The sequence below is a fragment of the Gobio gobio genome (assembly GCF_949357685.1).
Source record: "Gobio gobio genome assembly, chromosome: 15".
NCBI lineage: Eukaryota > Metazoa > Chordata > Actinopteri > Cypriniformes > Gobionidae > Gobio > Gobio gobio.
In genome coordinates this window covers 9,144,257-9,164,893 of record NC_137108.1, presented here as the reverse complement: position 1 = coordinate 9,164,893, position 20,637 = coordinate 9,144,257, and the positions used below count along the sequence as shown (strand labels likewise).

The window sequence follows — 20,637 nt, the reverse complement described above, 5'->3', positions numbered from 1 at the left end:
TGCATTTTATTTGTTTTTATAACCTAAAAATTATTGTCTTCATTTTATTTACTTTGTATATTGCAGAGTACAAAAACGGCATACAATAATGGTCCTTAGGTCCCTAAATCAAAATGCATTTTAACGTGTGTTATTTGTGCATGTTTCATCATTTTTCAGATACTTTGACTGCAGAGGTCGAGTACACAGCAGATGGAGACATGCTGCATTCTGAAGTTAACTGTGATGCCGATGCAACCACACATTCTCCTCCTGGCAAATGCCCACGACTTCTAGCTCGCTATCGAGCCCACAAGCACCTGAGCTACTCAGCTAAGGATACATGCATTGTAGCTCAGATACATAAGTACTTTGATGCCATTCGAGACACAGACCAATACAGCACTTGAATTTTGGTCTACAAACAGAGAGAGATTCCCACAGCTCCACTCTCTGGCAGTAAAAGTGCTGTCTATTGTCCAGGGGTTTTCAAACCTGTCCTGGAGGACCCCCAGCACTGCACATTTTGTATGTCTCCCTCATCCAACACACATGATTCAACTCATGAGCTCATTATTAGAGACGGCAAGACCTGAAGTGGGTGTGTCAAATATGGCAGAAATAGAAAATGTGCATGGCTGGGGGACCTCCAGGACAGGTTTGAAAACCCCTGGACTCTATACCAGCATCCTCTGCACCAGTAGAGCGTGTCTTTAGGTGGCCTCATCATGAGACCACACCATGCACGCTTAACTCATAAAATGGTCACAGCACTTGTATTTCTGAAAAGCAATATGGCCTTGGTTTAGAGATTGACTGTGTTCTACAGTACATTGCATTTTCAGTGTTCATTACAGCTCAAGTTACAAGATCTGAGCTGTGTTCAGAAATGAGTTTGTTGTCATTCATAGATTAAGCACAGTAATAAAGCTTGAAGCTTGTTGTTATGTCTAGCTGATAGATTTAACTCTACTCGGAGTATTTCAGCCTATTCTCAGCTTATTTAAATGTGGGGGAGAGGCATTAAATAATTGAAAAATACAATAAAACAGGTTAATTTGTATTTTCATGCATTTGTAATAATAAAAGTTCTACATATATATCTATGTCCCTTCTATTCTTTAAAAAAGAAAAAATATTGGAAACTAGTTGAGGTTCTGTTGACAAAATAAAAATGTTAAAGGGATAGTTCACCCAAAAATGAAAATTGTGTCATCATTTACTCACCCTCATGTTGCTCCAAACCTGTATGAGTTTTTTTTGTTCTGCTAAACACAAATTTATAATAGCAATTTCTAATATTTTTTTCAATTTAATTACTTTCTGGACTTGGGCAGACTTGACTCGGACTCTGCCGATAAGAACTCGGACTTGAGTCCAACTCAGCCCTTTTTGGACTCGGACTTAATTGTTTAAGACTTGGTCTTGACTCGAACTTAACAAAGGTGGACTTGGACCCAACACTAATCTATTTTATTATTTGTATGTGTGCCTTTCTGTGCACTTCTGTGAATGTAGACTTTCTTGTGAGAACGAGACTTTTATTTTGGTGTGGTGGTGTGACGTCATAAGGCTGCGCCGTGATCCTGCATCTGCAGTAGAAAGGTTTGTGTTTTTAGCGTTCATAGTGTTTAAAGCGATAGAAACCATCGTCAAAGTTTTACAGGCGACACAGATTTAACTATTTATTATTAAATGTAACAACGCATTGCTTTATCTAACACTTATAAACGTTGTGTGACTAATCTAACAATGAAAAGAAACTCATGAGTAACAGAAGGAGTGTCTCATCCTACTCTCTATATTGTGAATCAGTTCATCATATAAACCTGAATTCAGTCTCTGGCGATTAGAGATGAGAGAACCCGCTTTATGAAACTCAGAGTCAATTGAATCACGATTTATAGAATCATTAAATACCTTAACTGTCTAAAATGTATAGTGTCTGTATAATTTGTGTTCACTATTAGTGTGTTACTGAGACTGCGCTGAAACTGAACTAGAGCTGATTGAGACTCTTTCTCTTTCTGTTAATTATTCTCATCTTAAACAGGACAAACACACAGTCAAGTGACTGAGATCCACGTGACACACTACTATAAAAATGCTGTTTATTAAAGAGGAGAATGAAGACCTGAAGATTGAAAATGTATTCAGTTTGAAACAAGAAGAAACTGAGGAGCAAACAGGTTGGTTTCATTCTCAAAGCTGAACTCAGTCATTTGATCCTTATTCAAATGTCCATTTCTACAGAAATGAGTGATATTTTTGAAGAATGTCTTGTGAATGTCCTCAATCCTGCTGGTTGGAGTGAACTTTTAATTCGTCTACACGCTCGCAGATCCTCTCACAACAAGCAACGCTTATGCACGATGTAAATAAGAGATTTGTTGTCGTGAGATTAATTGATTATAGAGGGAGATTCTGTCGATCGCACTGTAACAGCTGCACTGCTCGCTTTCTGTAGTCTACACTATATTCCCAATTTAAAGAAAAGTTTTGTTCATGCTTTTCCACGTATTCTGCCAAGTTTCAGGAATGACAAACCCTTTTGAGTGACTGAATCCACTGTCTTGTTCTGCGAGTCGCTCCTGAAATGGCCATGATCAATCCTCTACATGCACCTTGGGAATAGAATCGCCATTGGCTAGTCATTTTTTTAGATTACTTGCCAGACTTATATAATCTGTTCATATTTTTATAAACCCATGAAAATAGTAGAGTCCTGACTTCGGAAAAACATCAGTTCATTAACATATTATATTTTTGGATTAGGAAAATGCACATGCGTTACGGACGTCACGTGACAAAAAAGACACAAGTTTTTGGAAGACAATATATTTTGTTGACGGAAGCAACAATATCAACCGAATGGAGAAGGGTTGGCTCTTCACAGAACATAAAACATCTATTTTATTTCGCATTTCGGAGGAGAAATCAATGTTACTGTGTGACCTGACCGTTCTTAAAGCAGAGTTTATCTGACTATGGAAACACGCATAAAATCTAGTGGGTATTTAATATAATAATCAGGTATTGAATAATATGTATTTATAAAACACCGATTATCTCTTCATCATGGCACCTGTTAGTGGGTGGGATATATTAGGCAGCAAGTGATCATTCTGTCCTTCTGTCCGTCACCTTCTCCATTCCTCTTCGACATTTTTACCACTAAATATACTACACACAAATCCTTGTTGGGGTGTTGATGGACTCGATCTACAACATCTGTGTTTTGTTCATCGTTCGGACGTAACGTTAGTCTTTTACAAAAACGTGATTTTCTCAGCTTTATGCTCAAAATGTTGCTTTTTCATTAAACTTGCAACATTCAAGTGTTGATTAAAAAAATAATGTATGGAGCTAGAATAAAACGGGTCTGTTCTTTCTTTTGATATATTGCATGTTTAGATATTCATAGCCTACAAGATATTCTGTGGGCCATGAAACTTGTGAAAATGACCATAAATGCTGACGGTGACTGGCAAATTTCATGTTTACGTTAATTTAAAAGACCTAACTGACTATGTTTACGATGATACTCAACAAGACAGTAATTTTGATATAATTTTGTGTGAATATTTGCGCGCTGTGAGACGCATGGCCATGCTTATGTGTGTTGTTGAGAGACACTTTCTCGTCTGTGCGAATTGGCAAGGCTTAAAAATGCGCAAATGAAGATGCCGCATTGGCCCGAGTGTCTTTCACGCTGGCACTGGACCATCGGGCAATTATTTTTTTCCCTAATAGAACTAGACCCCATTGACATGCATTCTATGAGTGACACACAGCAACGGTTGAAGTTAAAAATCTCCATTTGTGTTCTACTCAAAAAACAAAGACACCTACACCTTGGATGGCCTGGGGGTAAGCAGGTAAATGTCAAATTTTCATTTTTGGGTAAACTATCCCTTTAATGTGGCGTGACTGATCACTGTTCAAGCGGCCGCACGATGCGCACATGCTCGTGAACGCTATCTTCTGTGAACGCGATCGATCATCTCTTCCTATAGAATAAACATGAATGAACATCTGAAGGTGTGTTGAGGATCATTACAACTTACTGTCACGTATCATATGGTGGTGTAATCGCTCAATCAGTGTTTCACAACGGAAAGACCTCAAAATAACTGCTTGTAAATGAAACAATATCATGTAGCATCACATTTACCTCAGGCAGTCATTCAGTGTCCACAGAATTTTATTCACTAGAGAAATCAACTCTTTCACTAAATATATGCACTATATTAGCCTATATATTCATTATATTCTATTTAACTGTATTCTACTTAGTGATGTCTTGATTATTTCATGTATGTTTAAATAAATCTGTCATGAAAATGAGACAGTGTGTAAATGATTATATTTCAACAACAAATTGGAGAAAAAAATATTTTATAATTAGATTTAGAAGTTAATGCAAAAACTGCCTAATGTGAAGTTTACATGTTTGCATACAATGTTTTATTTGAGTGTTGATTTATTATACCTAAAAATAAATAGCAACTGAATTTAGGCTAATAGTTTGGGCTCTTTGTTGTTAACCTTTAATATTAATGTGCAAGTAAGGGCTCCCTTTATATTTACAGCAATATCTTCAATAAACTTTTAGTTATAATTTAATTAATTCAAGGACAGTCACCTTTTTTCTCAGTAAACCACTGTTTAATAAAAATAAATAAAAAGCAATTTTGTAAAACTGCTGTACCGAACCGTCAGTTTTGTGTACCGTTGCACCCCTAATAAAAAATAAAAAAAAATATATATATATATATATATATATAAAAAGGTGACTGTCCTTGAATTAATTAAATTATAACTAAAAGTTTATTTATTATTACGAATGTACTGTGTCTGTACATGAATGAGGCGTGCAATCAGTGATCTGGAGCGTACACATACACGGTTTGTTGCATCAGACACTCGTGCTCTGGTACGTCACCAAAATTGCGTTATACAGAAACAATCGCAGAATACGACAGAGCATGTGTTTAACGGTATAAAATGGCCTGATCACAAACAGAGACGCAGAATCGGGTTAAAGAGTTAGACTGGACATGTCCTCCTCCCAGATGCTCAGTGTGATGAAAATGACATTAATGACGCAGCTTCACAAACTTCTGTAATTTATTTGCATTAAATAATTTTAACGCATTAAAGATTTTAAATTAACCCACAAACGCATGAGCATCACGACGGCATTGCTCTATTTTGTGCGCGTGTCTACATTTTAAGGGGTGTCATGAACTGGCTTTTTAAAATGTTTTATACTGTTGTCTGAGGTCAACTTGTGGCGTTCGTGTGGTTTTTACATTCAAAAACATAATAATCCATCCATCCATCTTCTTCCGCTTTATCCAGGGCCGGGTCGCGGGGGCAGCAGTCTAAGCAGAGATGCCCAGACTTCCCTCTCCCTAGACACTTCCTCCAGCTCTTCCAGGGGGACACCGAGGCGTTCCCAGGCCAGCCGGAAGACATAGTCCCTCCAGCGTGTCCTAGGTCTTCCCTGGGGCCTCCTCCCGGTTGGACATGCCCGAAACACCTTCCCGGGAAGGCGCTCAGGAGGCATCCGGAACAGATGCCCGAGCCACCTCAACTGACCCCTCTCGATGTGGAGGAGCAGCGGCTCTACTCCGAGTTCCTCCCGAGTGACTGAGCTCCTCACCCTATCTCTAAGGGAGCGCCCAGCCACCCTGCGGAGAAAACTCATTTCGGCCGCCTGTATCTGGGATCTTGTCCTTTCGGTCATGACCCAAAGCTCATGACCATAGGTGAGAGTAGGAACGTAGATTGACCGGTAAATTGAGAGCTTCGCCTTACGGCTTAGCTCTTTCTTCACCACAACAGACCGGTACATCGACCGCATTACTGCAGAAGCTGCACCGATCCGTTTGTCAATCTCCCGTTCCATCCTCCCCTCACTCGTGAACAAGACCCCTAGATACTTGAACTCCTCCACTTGAGGCAGGAACTCTCCACCAACCTGAAGAGGGCAAACCACCCTTTTCCGACTGAGGACCATGGCCTCGGATTTGGAGGTGCTGATCCTCATCCCAGCCGCTTCACACTCGGCTGCAAACCGTCCCAGTGCATGCTGAAGGTCCTGGTTAGAAGGGGCCAACACGACAACGTCATCCGCAAAGAGCAGAGACGAAACCGCGTGGTCCCCAAACCTGACACCCTCCGGCCCCTGGCTGCGCCTAGAAATTCTGTCCATAAAAATTATGAACAGAACCGGCGACAAAGGGCAGCCCTGCCGGAGTCCGACATGCACCGGGAACAAGTCTGACTTACTGCCGGCAATGCGGACCAAACTCCTGCTTTGGTCGTACAGGGACCGGACAGCCCTTAGCAAAGGACCCCGGACCCCATACTCCCCGAGCACCCTCCACAGGATGCCGCGAGGGACACAGTCGAATGCCTTTTCCAAATCCACAAAACACATGTGGACTGGTTGGGAAAACTCCCATGAACCCTCCAGCACCCTGTAGAGGGTATAGAGCTGGTCCAGTGTACCACGGCCCGGACGAAAACCAGACTGTTCCTCCTGAATCCGAGGTTCTACTATCGGCCGTATTCTCCTCTCCAGTACCCTGGCATAGACTTTCCCAGGGAGGCTGAGAAGTGTGATCCCCCTGTAGTTGAAACACACCCTCCGGTCCCCCTTCTTAAAAAGAGGGACCACCACCCCGGTCTGCCATCCCAGAGGCACTGTCCCCGACTGCCACGCGATGTTGCAGAGGCGTGTCAGCCAAGACAGCCCCACAACATCCAGAGACTTGAGGTACTCAGGGCAGATCTCATCCACCCCCGGTGCCTTGCCACCGAGGAGTTTCTTGACCACCTCGGTGACTTCAGCCCGGGTGATGGACGAGTCCTCCTCTGAGCCCCCAGCCTCTGCTTCCTCAATTGAAGGCGTGATGGCGGGATTGAGGAGATCCTCAAAGTATTCCTTCCACCGTCCGACGATATCCCCAGTTGAGGTCAACAGCCGCCCATCGCCACTGTAAACAGCGTTGGTAGGGCACTGCTTCCCCCTCCTGAGGCGCCGGACGTTTTGCCAGAATCTCTTCGAGGCCAGCCGATAGTCCTTTTCCATGGCCTCACCAAACTCCTCCCAGGCCCGAGTTTTTGCCTCCACAACCACCCTGGCTGCAGTCAGCTTAGCCTGCCGGTACATGTCAGCTGCCTCAGGAGTCCCACAAGCCAACCAGGCCCGATAGGACTCCTTCTTCAGCTTGACGGCATCCCTTACTTCCGGTGTCCACCACCGAGTTCGGGGATTGCCGCCTCGACATGCACCGGAGACCTTACGGCCACAGCTCCGAGCGGCAGCTTTGACAATGGAGGTGGAGAACATGGTCCATTCGGACTCAATATCTCCAGCCTCCCTCGGGATCCGGTCGAAGTTCTGCCGGAGGTGGGAGTTGAAGATCTCTCTGACAGGGGGCTTGGCCAAACGTTCCCAGCAGACCCTTACAGTACGCTTGGGTCTACCGGGTCTGTCCAGCTTCCTCCCCCACCATCGGATCCAACTCACCACCAGGTGGTGATCAGTTGACAGCTCCGCCCCTCTCTTCACCCGAGTGTCCAAGACATACGGCCGCAGGTCAGATGAAACGACCACAAAGTCGATCATTGACCTACGACCTAGAGTGTCCTGGTGCCATGTGCACTGATGGACACTCTTATGCCTGAACATGGTGTTCGTTATGGACAAACCGTGACTAGCACAGAAGTCCAATAACTGAACACCACTCGGGTTCAGGTCAGGGGGGCCGTTCCTCCCAATCACGCCCCTCCAGGTGTCACTGTCATTGCCCACGTGGGCGTTGAAGTCCCCCAGTAGAACGACGGAGTCCCCAGTCGGAGCACTTTCCAGCACCCCTCCCAGGGACACCAAAAAGGCTGGGTACTCTGCACTGCCGTTCGGCCCGTAGGCACAAACAACAGTGAGAGACCTATCCCTGAGCCGAAGCCGCAGGGAAATGACCCTCTCGTTCACCGTTCAACACATGGCGGCAGAGCTGGGGGGCTATAAGCAAACCCACACCAGCCCGCCGCCTCTCACCATGGGCAACTCCAGAGTGGTGAAGAGTCCATCCTCTCTCGAGGAGTGTGGTTCCAGAGCCCAAGCCGTGCGTAGAGGTGATTCCGACTATCTCTAGTCGGAACCTCTCAACCTCACGCACAATCTCAGGCTCCTTCCCCGCCAGTGAGGTGACATTCCATGTCCCAAGAGCCAGTTTCCGTGTCCAGGAATCGGGTTGTCTAGGCTCCTGCCTTCGACTGCTGCCCGATCTTCTCCGCACCGGCCCCTTACGGTCCCTCCTGTGAGTGGTGGGCCCACGGGAAGGTGTCCCCACGTCGCTCCTTTGGGCTGAGCCCGGCCGGACCCCATGGGGGAAGGCCCGGCCACCAGGCGCTCGCATACGAGCCCCAACCCCAGGCCTGGCTCCAGGGTGGGGCCCCGGCTGCGCCGTACCGGGCGACGTCACGGTCCTCGTTTTCCTTGTCGTCATAAGTGGTTTTTGGGGTCATAATAATGGGGTCATAATAATGAATAAGTAATAGGCTATTTTCTGCCATGGTTTTGAGGCTCTCTGAAAAACGATCGGTTTTGATGGACGTGCCACACGGTTAGGATTTGATAAGATTTACATATTTAATGAGCTTCTGGGAAACGGCAACCAGAATGAATTACCCAGCCCACAGCCAGGGCTTGCAAAATGTCTTAATCAAACAAACACAATGATTCATCTCTCATCCACCCGCGATTGATTGGAATGTTATTTCTGTATCATTTCGCTCGATCATCAGTGAATATAACAGTTGAATATAAAGCACATAGCCCCGGGACTTTGGGCTTTGCAAGCTGGCGTTACAAGTCCGAGTCTGATCACGAATGAACCAATAACACCTTCTCCAGCCTGGAGAATATCAAACGATCTGTTACAATCATTGGTGTAGTCTACGTGATACGCAGGTATAGCCGTATACCCACTAGGAAAGGCCAATGATTTCCGTATACCCACTTAAAAAAGCGTGAGGATACGTAACAACATCGTTTAGTGACAGAACTTTCATTCATAAATTCTGTGGTTGCGATTGCGAATCACTAACGTTTTTGGACCATTGGGGCTTCCGTGGCCTGTGACCTGGATCTGACGTTACCTACCAAGGAAAAGAACAGTTGCTTGGCGGTCTTTTTTGGCACAAGTTTGAAATTAACCAACTAATGTAAAAGAAGATATGAAACGAAAGCAGACTTAAACTACTAAGCCTGCCCCTAAAGCTACAGCAGCTTCGGGTGACACTTCAGCTGCAGAAGATGACACAAACGTTACAGAAACTCCAGAAAATGAGGCTGATGCTATCGTGACGTTACCTGGTAAGTAAAGCTAGCATACAGTACATGTTATCATTAAATGTAACTGTAACAGCAGGGGATTGTTGGTATATTGAATTTTATCCAGAACTTGCTAACTTCACTACCGTTAGTGTGGTGGATCAATTAATGCGGCAGAAGAGGGGAGATAATGTGTGTGTGTGTGTGTGTGTATGTGGTAAACACAATACATTTTTTATATCTCCTTATTTCAGATGATGAGAGAAATGAGAACTCCTGGCCAGCCTTGTGGACTGAAACTCAGGCTAGGGAATTTAAAAACAGGCATCCTTGGTTAGAGGTTAGAGTTTAAACAATTAAAAATCATTAAGTCAATGACTGCAAATGAGAGTTAATTCATGGTCACCTTAAATGTTCATTAATTTAAAATAGCCATGTGACGGTATCAAATTTTCATAGTGTGACAATTGCTTAAGCTTTTATACGGCATGATGAAACTTTGGGTCCCTCCTGGGACTGTGCTTGCTTAATCACCCACATCCTATCAGGACTATTTTAGCCATACACACTGTACGGACATCTCTACCTCTATCTCATCAGTAACCCACATCTGCCAAGATGTAATGTGACTATATCAGCTTGTAAGCTTGAAGCACAAACATGAGCCCAGCCCTACAATGAAACTGAGACTTTTTAATGTTTTGTACATCAATAACCTCACACATTCGAGAATAACTTTAGTTGTTGGTCAACACTTATGTCGCCATTGCAAGTAATTAAATGACTTAGAATACAGTGGTGCTGTGCATTTTAAATGGTAAATGAGGAAAATGTATTCTTAAAATGCATTCTAAAAATCTAAATAATTCGTAATAATTATTTACAATAGTCTGAAGTGCCCACGATAACAATATAGTGCATGTTCATTATCGTGATATATTGTATTACAGATACTGGCACATGTCTAATTTAAAACATTTACACCAATAAATTACTATATGATGATATTAGTTATCAATAGTTATAGTAATTAGCTATTGAAAAGAGTGGAAAATTGTTCTCCTTTCACCTGCTTTTGATGCATTTGTTTTCCATGGTTTGAAGATTGTAAACGGTTAAATAAATACTTTAAAGTAAATGTTGGCCCTGTTCAGCATATGTTATTGTTAATATAGATACAAAACTTCTATGATGATGCTAATTAGTCATGGTTTTGTTTACTTGCAGGTTGTGCTGTTTGCAGCGCAACAAAATCAACAGGCATCCTCACAGAAAAAAGTGTCCATATCTGAGGAGTGGGTGCATTTTAAAGAGCACCTATCATGGAATTTTGAAATGTACCTTTCATGTAGTGTGTAGCATAGATCTAAGTGAACAAAAACATCCTGCAAAGTTTGAAATATGACAGTGCACTGTATATATAGTTATTTTCTTTCAAAAGTAAGAGTCGACTCTGAGTCATTTTAAAGAATCGTTAGAAGACCGAAGCTTTTTCTCTGACTAGATGACGTCAACTTGTCAAGTTATTTGAATACGATAAACGCCCACTTATTGCGCTCCAAGACGCCAGTGAAAACTAGAAAACATCATGGCGACGAGACGCTGTGTTCTGAAGTGCGACTCAAAAGCAAACTTTTTTCATCTGCCCAAGGATGAGCATTTGAAGACTAAGTGGCTTGAAGACAAACCATACATCGTCGCGATTGAGTGTTAATTAGTCTTCAAATGTCTCTATTTGCATGTTTCGCAATCTCAGGAAGCTTTTATTATGGACTTCTATTATGGCACATGGTATCTTCTTCGTCTGTCTGTACCATATATGGACTACATGTGCACAGAGCGCCCTCCGGCTGCCAGTATGAATTGAAAACAACACATAAGAGACTCAATCGCTCATGATTAGGCTACATCTGCGCATTTTGAGGAAGTATTGAATAAAAAATACTCCTCTGTTTAGAAAATTGACAGACATATGAGAATCTATCAATATGTCTCCTCATCTGCACACTTTTGAACTAAAACCCCTGAGGGATGTTGATTTGTCGCGAGTCTTCGTGAGGAGAATAGAGGAGTTTTTTTTATGAATGAGATCAGCTGAGGCTCATATTACAATCAAACGGTACCAACACGGTTTTCATATTCATAACTCCTGACACATATTAACAAATTACTGTCACTATAAGACTTTGATGGGCATGCTGTTTCCGAAAATATCTGCACAGACTATACCAATCACAACTGACTGGGTCCTCGGACCAATCACCGCAGATTAGCGTCACGTAAAGGCGGGGTTTTGAAAAGTGAATCACTAAAGGAATCATTTGAGAATCGCTGTCAAAACAGGTAAAAATAAACGCATATTATAAGAAAACTCAAGTCTTTTTTGTCATTACATGCATGCAAAACTGTTGTTGGGGACTTCTAAAACAATATTTGGAACATTTTAAATGCCATAATAGGTGCTCTTTAAGATCCAGTCCTTAAACACAAACAGAACAACATCTCTGGCCTCTTTGAGGAATAAGATACGACGACGACATGAGACATCCAGGACACACGAAATAGCCCAGGAACTCACTTAAAAGGGTGGGCAGGATTTACTTGGAAATTTGGTGAGAACTGTGTCAGAGACTGTGTTGGCTGAGACAGATGCTGTATTCAGAACAGTATACTATCTTGTGAAGATGAACCGACCTTTCACTGACCATGACAGTCTCATTGAGCTTCAGGAAATAAATGATGTCAACATGGGCACTAGTCTGCACTCAAGGTACAGTTCCACAAAAATTGTGGAACACATAGCAATAGAGATGCAGAATAAAATAGTTCACAGTATTGTGTCTTTTTCAAGCAAGGATGTCTGTTCTCATTGACGAGGCTACATCTCTCAGCAACAAATCTGCCATGATTGTCAACGTGAAAGCCTCAGTAGATGGAGCTACTCCTGAATTTGTGTTCCTGGAACTGGTGGAGCTGGAGAGCCAAAGGGCAGAGGATATAGAAGAAGCTCTACTTAACTGTTTGGACACTGCAGGCTTCAGTGAAAGAACTGGGTCCCATTTGTTTCTGATGGAGCCAGTGTCATGTTAGGCAAGAACTCTGGTGTGGCAACCAGGCTGACTGCAAGATACCCTAACCTCTTCACATGGCACTGCATGAACCACCGTTTGGAACTGGCTGTATCTGATGCTGTGGATGAGGTTCAGGCAGTCAACCACTTCAAAGCGTTCATGGAGAAGATCCACAATCTCTACAGTCAGTCCAATAAAAATTCCCGGGAGCTTCTGAAAGCAGCACAAGAAGTGGGTTCACAAGTCCTGAAAATTAGCAGAGTCTTGAGTACGCGATGGGTGGCCAGCAGTTTCCGTTCTTTAAAGGCTGTGTGGAGGTCGTATGAAGCACTCAATAGACACTTTGAAAATGCTGCGGGAGACCAAACAAGAAACGGCAAAGAGAGACAAACTTACAGGCCTGGCACGTTAAATGCAAAGCAAGGAGTTCCTGTGTGACCTTGGACTAATGTACGATGCACTGTCTGAACTTGCAAACCTGTCTCAGCAACTCCAGGCCCATTCAATCACACTATTGAGAGCAGACCAGCTTCTGAAGCGCACCATCAGAGTACTGGCATCATTCAAAGACACCCCAGGAGAGAAATCAAAGGAGGCACAGTAGAGGCTTTGGGACATTTTGGATCAGTTCCCCAGTTCACTCCAATCAATGCAAAGCAGTTCCTACAAAGTCTGATCAACAACATGGGGAAACGCCTCTCATTTGAAGGTGAAATGCTTCATGATCTCAGCGTTCTGGATACAGGCAACTGGCCATCAACACCTGGCATATGGCATGGCGAGGCACAAGTGAAACGACTGTGTAGGCGGTTCAATCTTTGTGATCAAGCAGTTAATGGTATGAGAGATTTCCTTGAGCACCCAGACAGTGAGCCTGAAAGCCTAAAACCACTCATACGATGCATGCAGACCTTCCATGCAAAACTGTATGAGTTTCTTTCTTCTGTTTAACACAGAATATGATATTTTGACAAATGTTGGTAATCAGACAGTTGGCAGCACCCACCGATAGCCTGGATGCCAGCCGAACTTAGCCACGCCCAAAACATTTTTACTCGGGCAGTTCGGTCTGGACTTGATCAGTAGAGAAGTAATTATGCCCGAACAGAAACTGAACATGTGAAATTGTCAGGGCGGGCTTTAGACGATGATGGACAGATGATCAACAGTAACGTAATCATCTACGTCATCAAAGGCGCTTGGGTTGAGTTTGTTCTAATCCTAAACGGAGAACTTGTTCGTATATGCATTCAGCTTTACTATTTCTCTCAGAAATGATGATCGCGTTGGTAAGTAAACTCTGTGTATCCTTTTTTTACAACACCGGCAAAGATCGTATAGCTTTCCAGGGGGGGTTCTCCGGGAAAAAAGGCATTTTGGGGGGTAAAATATGTGTTATTTTGGCAGGGCTGGCAGCTAAAAATCGCATTCCTGGGTCTGTATATCACATAATTGGGGTCGCTTCAACCCGTGGACTTGGCAACACAGTGCAGTTGAGTTCTGTTACCATTTGACAACTAACGTTATGCGACGCTCCGTTGCTCTGATTGGTTGTAGGTCTATCCAATTGAGGTCTTTCCTGGTTCGGTTGAAACACGCCCCATAATCACAGCCCAACGGAGCGGTATCAGACTCATATTCTGACTAGAATTGAGTATGACGACGTCAGGCTAACCCACCGACTTCCACAGTAGGAAAAAATATAAATTATGATTACTAAAATTTTTCCAAATATCATATTTTTTGTTAAACAGAAGAAAGAAACTACTACAGTTTTGGAACAACTTGAGGGTGAGGAAATTATAACAATTTAAATTTTGGGGTGAACTATACCTTTAAGAATGATGATACTATATGAATATGGTTCCTGGAGCACAGGTTTTATCAGCTGACTGTCTTTTGTTGCTTATAATAAATTTTGCATACTTTATGCATTAGTGAGTGTGGTGGTGCCTATGGGGTGTCGCTCTGGGATGGGTGCGTATGAGGCTTGGAGGGGAAAAAATCACAGTGTGCTCACTACAAAAAACTAGACTACACCACTGGTAACAATGCAATACTTGTACATATAAAAACATGTTTTACTCCCATAAGTGTGTTGCAACATTCCTGTCGGATCCAATATAGAAGGCACAGCATTGTGTTTTAATCTCAATATGTCTGCAAATCCAGTCTTGACCTCTATCTTGTTTACAATCGATTCCGCATCGTTTAGCTTCACGTGTTGGTGGGTGGGCGGGCTTCTGCGTCCTACTACGTCAGTGGTCGACATATTCTGAGATCTCTCGTTTTCTGGGCCTGGTATCTATAAAAGCTTTTCTTTGACTAACAAGGACGTTTTCAGCTCTTGCAGGATATTCTTATATCACAATGAACTTTAATATACCAAAGGCTCAAAGGAAAGTTGATTTCTCAATTCATCACCCCTTTAAAATAACAAACTTGAGTAAACAACCCCTTGGTCAGTGGTTAGATCAGCGTAGCCCTCAATATACGGGTCAAGGAAAGCCACGTACAGGACATTTAGGCCCAGTATACAGGACGTCCGGGCTAATACTGGACAGTTGGCATTTCAGAGTGGACTGAAATGACCATGCTTAACTCTGCAAGACAGTGGCCCTCCAGGAACAAAGCTGCCCAGCCCCGGTCCCTAGGATAGGATATATAACCTACTACTCTATACCTTGTATTTAAGCTTTAAGTCAAGTCAAGTCAACTTTATTTATATAGCACTTTTTACAATGCAGATTGTTTCAAAGCAGCGTCACAGTGTTAAAAAGGAAAATAATGCAACAGATTAGGCCTTTATCATGTATGTATTCCAGTATGAATACTGGAATGCGTGTCGAAGCAGTGCATCGAATCTTCCGGTTATGCATGTTTTCAATGTGCTGTTAACACCTTGTTGAACAAACATCACTTAAAATAAACATCTGGATGATGATTTAAAAAAAACTTACATTTTCAGAGACAGGAGAAGAGAGAAACTGATCATTAATGTGTACAGGATTTTCCAAACTCTACTGAACTTGTATTTTTTTCTTCCAACATAAGCCGAGTGTCGTAAATATACGTGATTATTGCACCACACGGTGTCAGTGCTCGTCTAAATAGTGACTGCGATGAAGTGTGTGTGTGAGACCTTACGAATAAGAACATATTTATTTATTTGTATGAAATATTTTAGTCATTATTCTGTTATTTTTCATTGACAATCATTTATGTAAAACAATGTGTATGTAAATCACACATTTATGCCAAAATTCAGTCACGCTGTTAACGTATTACTGTTTAAGGTTAATTAAATGTTTAACAATTTAATACTGCTGTCATGAAAATTAACCATGGTTTTATTACAAATAAAATAAAAAAACATGGTTATTGTAGTTTAACCATGGTATTTGCAGTAAAACTAATACAAATGGTAGTTAATCCATGAAAAACTACTACATTCTTACTATAATAAAACCATGGTTAACTTTCGTAAGGGTGTTTATCAGTCCAATTCATTTAAAAATGTAAATGCAACTGGTAGGAAATATGATTAGTAAGTGAAACACTGTTAATGAGAAGACGAGCATTGTTCAGAATGCACATTTGGAAGGGAACATTTCAGCAGGCTGACGATATGAGACGTAAACATCCTCAGTTTGGAAATGCATAGGCCTAACGTTACAACAGACAATGCATATTATTTTAAAAGAAGGACCTTCTTCCCGCCATATCAGCCTCACCCATGGTTTCCTCTATTCTTTTAGTATCAGGAAACGGTAAAATCTGAGGTAAGGATGTCATTATTTAGTATTAGAGCACCGAATCGCTGCAGCAACAGATTAAGCCACTAGTTTTGATTGTGTCGCGATGGGACCAGAAGTAGCAGTGTATTTAATTTATTTTAGTAATTCAATTTATTTGGATATTTAGTTGAAAATTTAGTGTTAAGCCAAGCCAAAGACAACAGTGGCAAGGAACCAAAACTCCATCAGGTAGCATAATGGAGAAAAATAAAAACCTTGGGAGAAACCAGGCTCATTCGGGGTGCCAGTTCTCCTCTGGCCAATTAACAAACACTGTTATGATTATTATTCTGGCAACTTCACAGGTCAGAGGTCATATTAGATGGGAATATTCAAAAGATCGGAGTCATCACGCCGGAGACGGGTTTATTGAGGATGACATGTCGATTAAACAATTATAAATTGGGAATATTCGAAAGATCGGAGTCATCACACCGGAGACGGGTTTAATGAGGATGACATATCGATTAAACAATCTTTAAATTGTAATATTCGAAAAGATTGGAGTCATCACGCTGGAGACGGGTTTATTGAGGACGACATGTCGATTAACCCATTTATTTTAATTTTTTTCTATGTGTGATATTCTTGCTCTTCTGTAAAGCACTTTGGTCAGCCTGGGGGCTGTTGGAAATGTGCTATACAAATAAAATTTAACTTGAACTTGAACTTGAACTATTAAATAGGAATATTCAAAAGATTGGAGTCATCACGCTGGAGGATGCCGTGTCGATGAGGCAATTTCAGGGGGAGTCTAATTGACACGGTTTCTGCAGACACTTCAGGGATGTGTTGGTCATGTCTGGGCGCAGGTCCATTAACATTAGTGTAGATGCCATTCTTCTGATGATTCAACGGGTACATCAGGTGTTATGGGAAGTGTTCCAGGTTCCGGCTGACCTAGTTAATGCAGCCTAACAATCATTTGATTGAATTTTTTTTATGTGTATGCCATAGTAAAGAGATGTGTTTTTAGTCTAGATTTAAACTGACAGAGTGTGTCTGCTTCCCGAACAATGCTAGGAAGACTGTTCCAGAGTTTAGGTGCTAAATAGGAAAAGGATCGACCTGCAGTTGATTTTGATATTCTAGGTATTATTCTATATTATTATCAGCTGACCAGAATTTAGAGAATGAGTATAATGTGTTAAGAGCTCGCTCAAGAACTGGGGAGCTAAACCATTTAGTGCTTTGTAGGTAATAAGCAAGATTTTAAAATGTATGGGATGTTTAATAGGAAACCAGTGCAGTGTTGACAGAACTGGGCTAATATGGTCATACTTCCTGGTTCTAACAAGAACTCGAGCTGCTGCGTTTTGGACCAGTTGGAGTTTGTTTATTAAGCGAGCAGGGCAACCACCACAGCTTTAAATGTCTAAATTGTTTTATGTATGTTTTTGCCCTAGATCTCGTGGCATTGAAAGAGGCAAGTTGTGAACCTAAACATCATGATTTTATGACTGGAAAAAGATTGACACAGGCTAAAAAGACTTCCTCACAAAAAAGAGCTCAAAAGACCGGAACTAAAAGTTATTTCCCCTGCCAACAGTGTGGAAAGAGTTTCACACATAAAGGAAACCTTGACAGTCACATGAGAGTTCACTCTGGAGAGAAGCCATACACCTGCCAAAAGTGTGATAAGAGTTTCAATGAAAAAAGAAGCCTTATAGCCCACATGAGAGCTCAATCTGGAGAGAAGCCTTACACCTGCCAACAGTGTGGAAAGAGTTCAACTCGAAAAGAAAGCCTTAAAATTCACATGAGAGTTCACACTGAAGAGAAACCTTTCACCTGCCAACCATGTGGAAAGGGTTTCAGTGAAAAAGGAAACCTTGAAGTCCACATGAGAGTTCACACTGGAGAGAAGCCTTTCATCTGCCAACAGTGTGGAAAGAGTTTCACACATAAAGGAAACCTTGACAGGCACATGAGAGTTCACACTGGAGAGAAGCCTTACACCTGCCAACAGTGTGAAAAGAGTTTCAGAAATAAAGGAGATCTTAAAGTCCACATGAGAATTCACACTGGAGAGAAGCCTTACACCTGCCAACAGTGTGGAAAGAGTTTCAAACATAAAGGAAACCTTGACAGTCACGTGAGAGTTCACTCTGGAGAGAAGCCTTACACCTGCCAACAATGTGGAAAGAGTTTCAATCATAAAGGAAACCTTGACAGTCACACGAGGGTTCACACTGGAGAGAGGCCTTACACCTGCCAACAATGTGGAAAGAGTTTCAATCATAAAGGAAACCTTGACATTCACATGAGAGTTCACACTGGAGAGAAGCCTTACACCTGCACTCTGTGTGGGAATGGCTTCACACGGAAAGGAAACCTTGACACTCACACGAGGGTTCATACTGGAGAGAAGCCTTACTCCTGACCTCAGTGTGGAAGGAGTTTCAAACATAAAGAGAACCTTGACAGTCACATGAGAGTTCACACTGGAGAGAAGCCTTACACCTGCACTCTGTGTGGGAATGGCTTCACATGGAAAGTAAGCCTTAGGGGACACATGAATATTCACACTAGAGAAAAGCTATTTACATGTGATCCATTTTGAAAGAGTTTGAGATGTAAATGAACCCTTAATTACCACATGAGAATTCACACTGGAGAGAAGCCATTCATATGTGGTCAGTGTGGAAAGGGTTTCAGATTTAAAGATAACCTTAAAGGGATCCCCTGGTTTCAAGACTTGTATGGCTTAATATAACATAAATTATGTCTCTTACTGAAAGATCTACGTTATTTAAAAAATCCATTACATATTTGGACAATGGGCAGCGCCATTTTGTTTGTGTTCTATGTCGATGACGTAGAATGGTTGCACTCGGCAATCAACTGGTGCTACCCGTAGCTATTTTTACCACAACACAACTCGAAAAAAGTGCCACATGAGGATTCACTGGAGAGGGAAGACTTGGAGCCCCTAGACTTGGAGATCTTTTTTATGAACTTTATATGTTTGTTATTTCTCTGGCTGCTCTGGATTAAGTGGTTGGGTTTTATAAGTTGCTTGACCAAAGAAATGAATTACATTACCAGAAAAACAGGTTGTTTATGTTTAATATATACCTCGTGCTTCAGTGGAAAACATGGAGAAACTTGTTTATGGATGTCTTGTAGAGAACTTAAGACTTCTGTCATATGCATTAGTAGAAAAACACCATCACGCTACACAATACTTACTTACAGAGAACTTCGGTCACGTGCGTAATTATGTGTTCAAAATGATCTCTCTGTCACTCTCTCAATGTAATCCTCACACACTGAGTTCAGGCACACTCTGGCTGAATAATAACTATACAAATGTTTATGAATATTAATACTGAAAATAATAAAATGTTAGTCTTCAAACTGTTTTAGTTGTCATCAGTGTGGAAAGAGTTTCACAGACAGGAAACACTATGAGAATCATGTGATAACTCACACCAGAGAGAAGTTCCCATGTCTTCAGTGTGAGAAGAGTTTCCCATATCAAAGAGACCTGAACTGGCATTTGAAAACTCATTCTGGAAAGAAATGCAGTATATCAGTGCAACAAGGTGTAATGAAGAAGCAATTTCAAATAACTTATTTTTCTTTTTGTCGTCATGCAGATCTGAGGCTCTGCCATTTCAAATGGCACCAGAAAATATGTATCTATGTGAAACTATATTAACATTGCAGCTGAACCTGATTTTCCACTTAAAATGCAATGTGTTTGTTGTCATTTTTTGGGTGAGGTCTATTCACATGACCTTTAAATATGGCCCGTATCAGATACTCATCTTCAACAAGACCGCCCTGGAATGTTTCGCCCATTCTCACTTTTTTTTAATTTGCTTTCTAATTGTGTACATCCACACATGACCATCTCCTTTGCCCATGTCACATTTCTACTGTAGGTTTTTGTTTCTCAGTAGAGATTTTCATATTTAGATATATTTTTTCTGTTCTTTTGTTTCAGTTCACATTTCTTATTTCTATTAGTGTCTATAGTTACTCATCATGTTTCTATGGTTTCACTTGTTCCTTGTTTATCCCTTTGTATTGTTGGAAACTTGTCCTTCTTGAAGCAGAGACCAGGGGCCTCATTTATAAAACTTTGCGTAGGATTTTTCGTCAGAAGTGGCATACGGATGAAACAGGACATGCGTACGCACAGAAATATTCGGATTTATAAAACCGTGCGCACGCACATCCTACACAGTTTTCCCTTAAAGGACAACTCCGGTGAAAAATGAACCTAGGGGTAATTAACACATGGTTATCGGGTAGATCGTTCTCTGGGATGTGTTTTCATGAAAATCGAATGTAAAGAGTTTTATCTCTAAAAACAGATTAGCTTATAACGCGAGTGAATGGGGCACAGAGTAAGTAAAATTAAATCGCTGTTCCTAATTAACACTCGCTGTTCCTTATTTCTATTAGTGTCTATAGTTACTCATCATGT

The 20,637-nt window shown here is 41.8% G+C and overlaps 1 protein-coding gene across 1 annotated transcript; it reads left to right on the top strand.

Moving 5' to 3' along the window:
- The first annotated feature begins 1,527 nt into the window (after positions 1-1,527).
- LOC307138265 (uncharacterized protein) lies at positions 1,528-19,556 on the top strand. Its single transcript, XM_079836477.1, has 3 exons — positions 1,528-1,584; positions 2,033-2,168; positions 17,606-19,556. The coding sequence occupies exons 2-3, from the start codon at positions 2,084-2,086 to the stop codon at positions 18,580-18,582; spliced, it is 1,062 nt and encodes a 353-aa protein (XP_079692603.1). The 5' UTR covers positions 1,528-1,584; positions 2,033-2,083; the 3' UTR covers positions 18,583-19,556.
- Positions 19,557-20,637: the final 1,081 nt, after the last annotated feature.